This window comes from Etheostoma spectabile, chromosome 2 (assembly GCF_008692095.1).
Source record: "Etheostoma spectabile isolate EspeVRDwgs_2016 chromosome 2, UIUC_Espe_1.0, whole genome shotgun sequence".
NCBI classification, from domain to species: Eukaryota; Metazoa; Chordata; class Actinopteri; order Perciformes; family Percidae; genus Etheostoma; species Etheostoma spectabile.
In genome coordinates this window covers 11,164,897-11,166,632 of record NC_045734.1, presented here as the reverse complement: position 1 = coordinate 11,166,632, position 1,736 = coordinate 11,164,897, and the positions used below count along the sequence as shown (strand labels likewise).

General features: G+C 39.9%; 1 protein-coding gene across 1 annotated transcript in view; it reads right to left on the bottom strand.

Moving 5' to 3' along the window:
* Window positions 1-1,736, bottom strand: part of LOC116697797 (arachidonate 15-lipoxygenase B-like) — an 8,570-nt gene that overhangs the window by 1,785 nt on the left and 5,049 nt on the right. The window contains 3 exon segments of the mRNA XM_032529281.1: window positions 495-664; window positions 777-863; window positions 1,057-1,260. Coding sequence (XP_032385172.1) covers window positions 495-664; window positions 777-863; window positions 1,057-1,260 — 461 coding nt within the window.

The following is a 1,736-nucleotide window of genomic DNA, read 5'->3' as shown; positions in this document are numbered from 1 at the left end:
ATCAAGAGGCAGTAGCTAGTGCGCCTGGATAGCTCACGTGATAGAGGGCGTGCCCATAGCGTGGTAACGTCAGGTAACTTCAGGTAACTTCATCAAAGCATCAGAGCAGTATGCAAAGCATCAAAGCAGTATAAAGACATGCATGCTAGGTATCTAGGACTACAGTTGAAAATTAGCTGACTGGCTAAAACTGGCACATTTACAGAAATGTTGATTAATGTGCATTGTCCTAATCACATAAATACATCCTCAACTACCGTAGGTGTTCGGCCTGATGTTAAAGTTATTTGGATAAATGAATTAAACAGGGGTGGTGGAGCTCAAATGATGCAGATTAGTAGTTTAGACTTTAGATTTTGGACAGGAAACCCTAGACAAATGTTAGCTGACTCAACATTACTTATATATCTGTGTTACATAAGAGAACAAAAGCTAGCTACTAAAGAGGGCAGGATTTGGGTTCTTTTTTTCTAGTAGGGGGACACTTGTACTACCTGTGGATGATATCCCAAAGCCTGAGTCCATCATCCCTGTAGTAGAAGTTCGGCACAGCCCCCAAACCACGCTCAGCAATGTCGTCTGGTATGCAGAGGGAGCTGTAGGTCATTGAGGACAGTGATCTCTTCAGGATTGTCATCATACCCTCTCCACCAGAAGCTGCAAACTAGATAACAGTCAAATATGTAAGGAATGTAGTAAGAGACAAATATTGTAAATTACATTGAAAAAAAGTATTTAAGTATTTATAGTACACAGGTATGTAAGTATTTACATACCTGTGTAAAAACTCCAGTCTTAGATATTAAGGCAAGCCGAGCTAATTGGTTGATCTGCAGAGTGTAGCGAGTGTGAGGTATAAGGAGCTGAGGGAAATAGGGAACTCTGTTAGTAACACTATTACATGTTAACAAAGTCATAAATCTTGAGGCTTCTATACCATTTAGTAGTGAGAAATGCTTGCAAATAAATACGCCCAAACATGATTCATCAACTTTGGAAGATAAACAAATCAAGTTGATAAAACTGCAGTAAGTTCAGTGTTCACCCTTCAGTTACCTTGTACAGTGGATGCACCATTGGCACATTACGCAGCAGCGCCACTGCAAACACTTCAGCCAGCAGGTGAGTGCGTAGCAGGTGAACATTGAGTTGATGCTCACTGAAATCTGCACTTCTCACAAAAATCTTGGCCATCAACCAGTCGTACTCAAAATCAGTAGGAAGGAAGATAGGGTTGTCCTCTGCTGGAGTCTGCTTCAGCTGCAGGAGCAGGAAGGGGGATGCGGTTTATTCAATTCATTGGATGTTAAAAGAATGTTCTGTATTTGCTGTACGTTGTTGCCTATGTACTATAGGTATCGTCTGCTATTCAGTTAGATTCTACTTAAGTTTGTTCCTTAAGAGGAAATTCATATTTTCATTGAATCCCAGTTCAGAGCACAGGATCAGTGATCCTCATTCATCAATGATTTTATGTCTTACTTCTTATATCTTTGCCGAAAGGAAAGAGGAGGTAGGCTGTCTGGCAATTGCAATGAAAATACTTTAAATATAGATTTTTTTTTCTCTAAACCACATTCGACATATGCAGTATGTTTTCACTCCCTAAGCGTAATTAAGGTATTTCCGTCTACCCTGTATGTATACCGTATATGACATATACAGTATATCAGTGCATGTCTGTCAGTCCTGGAAGAGGGATTAATCCCTAACCTAAAGCTTCACTATAAACTACA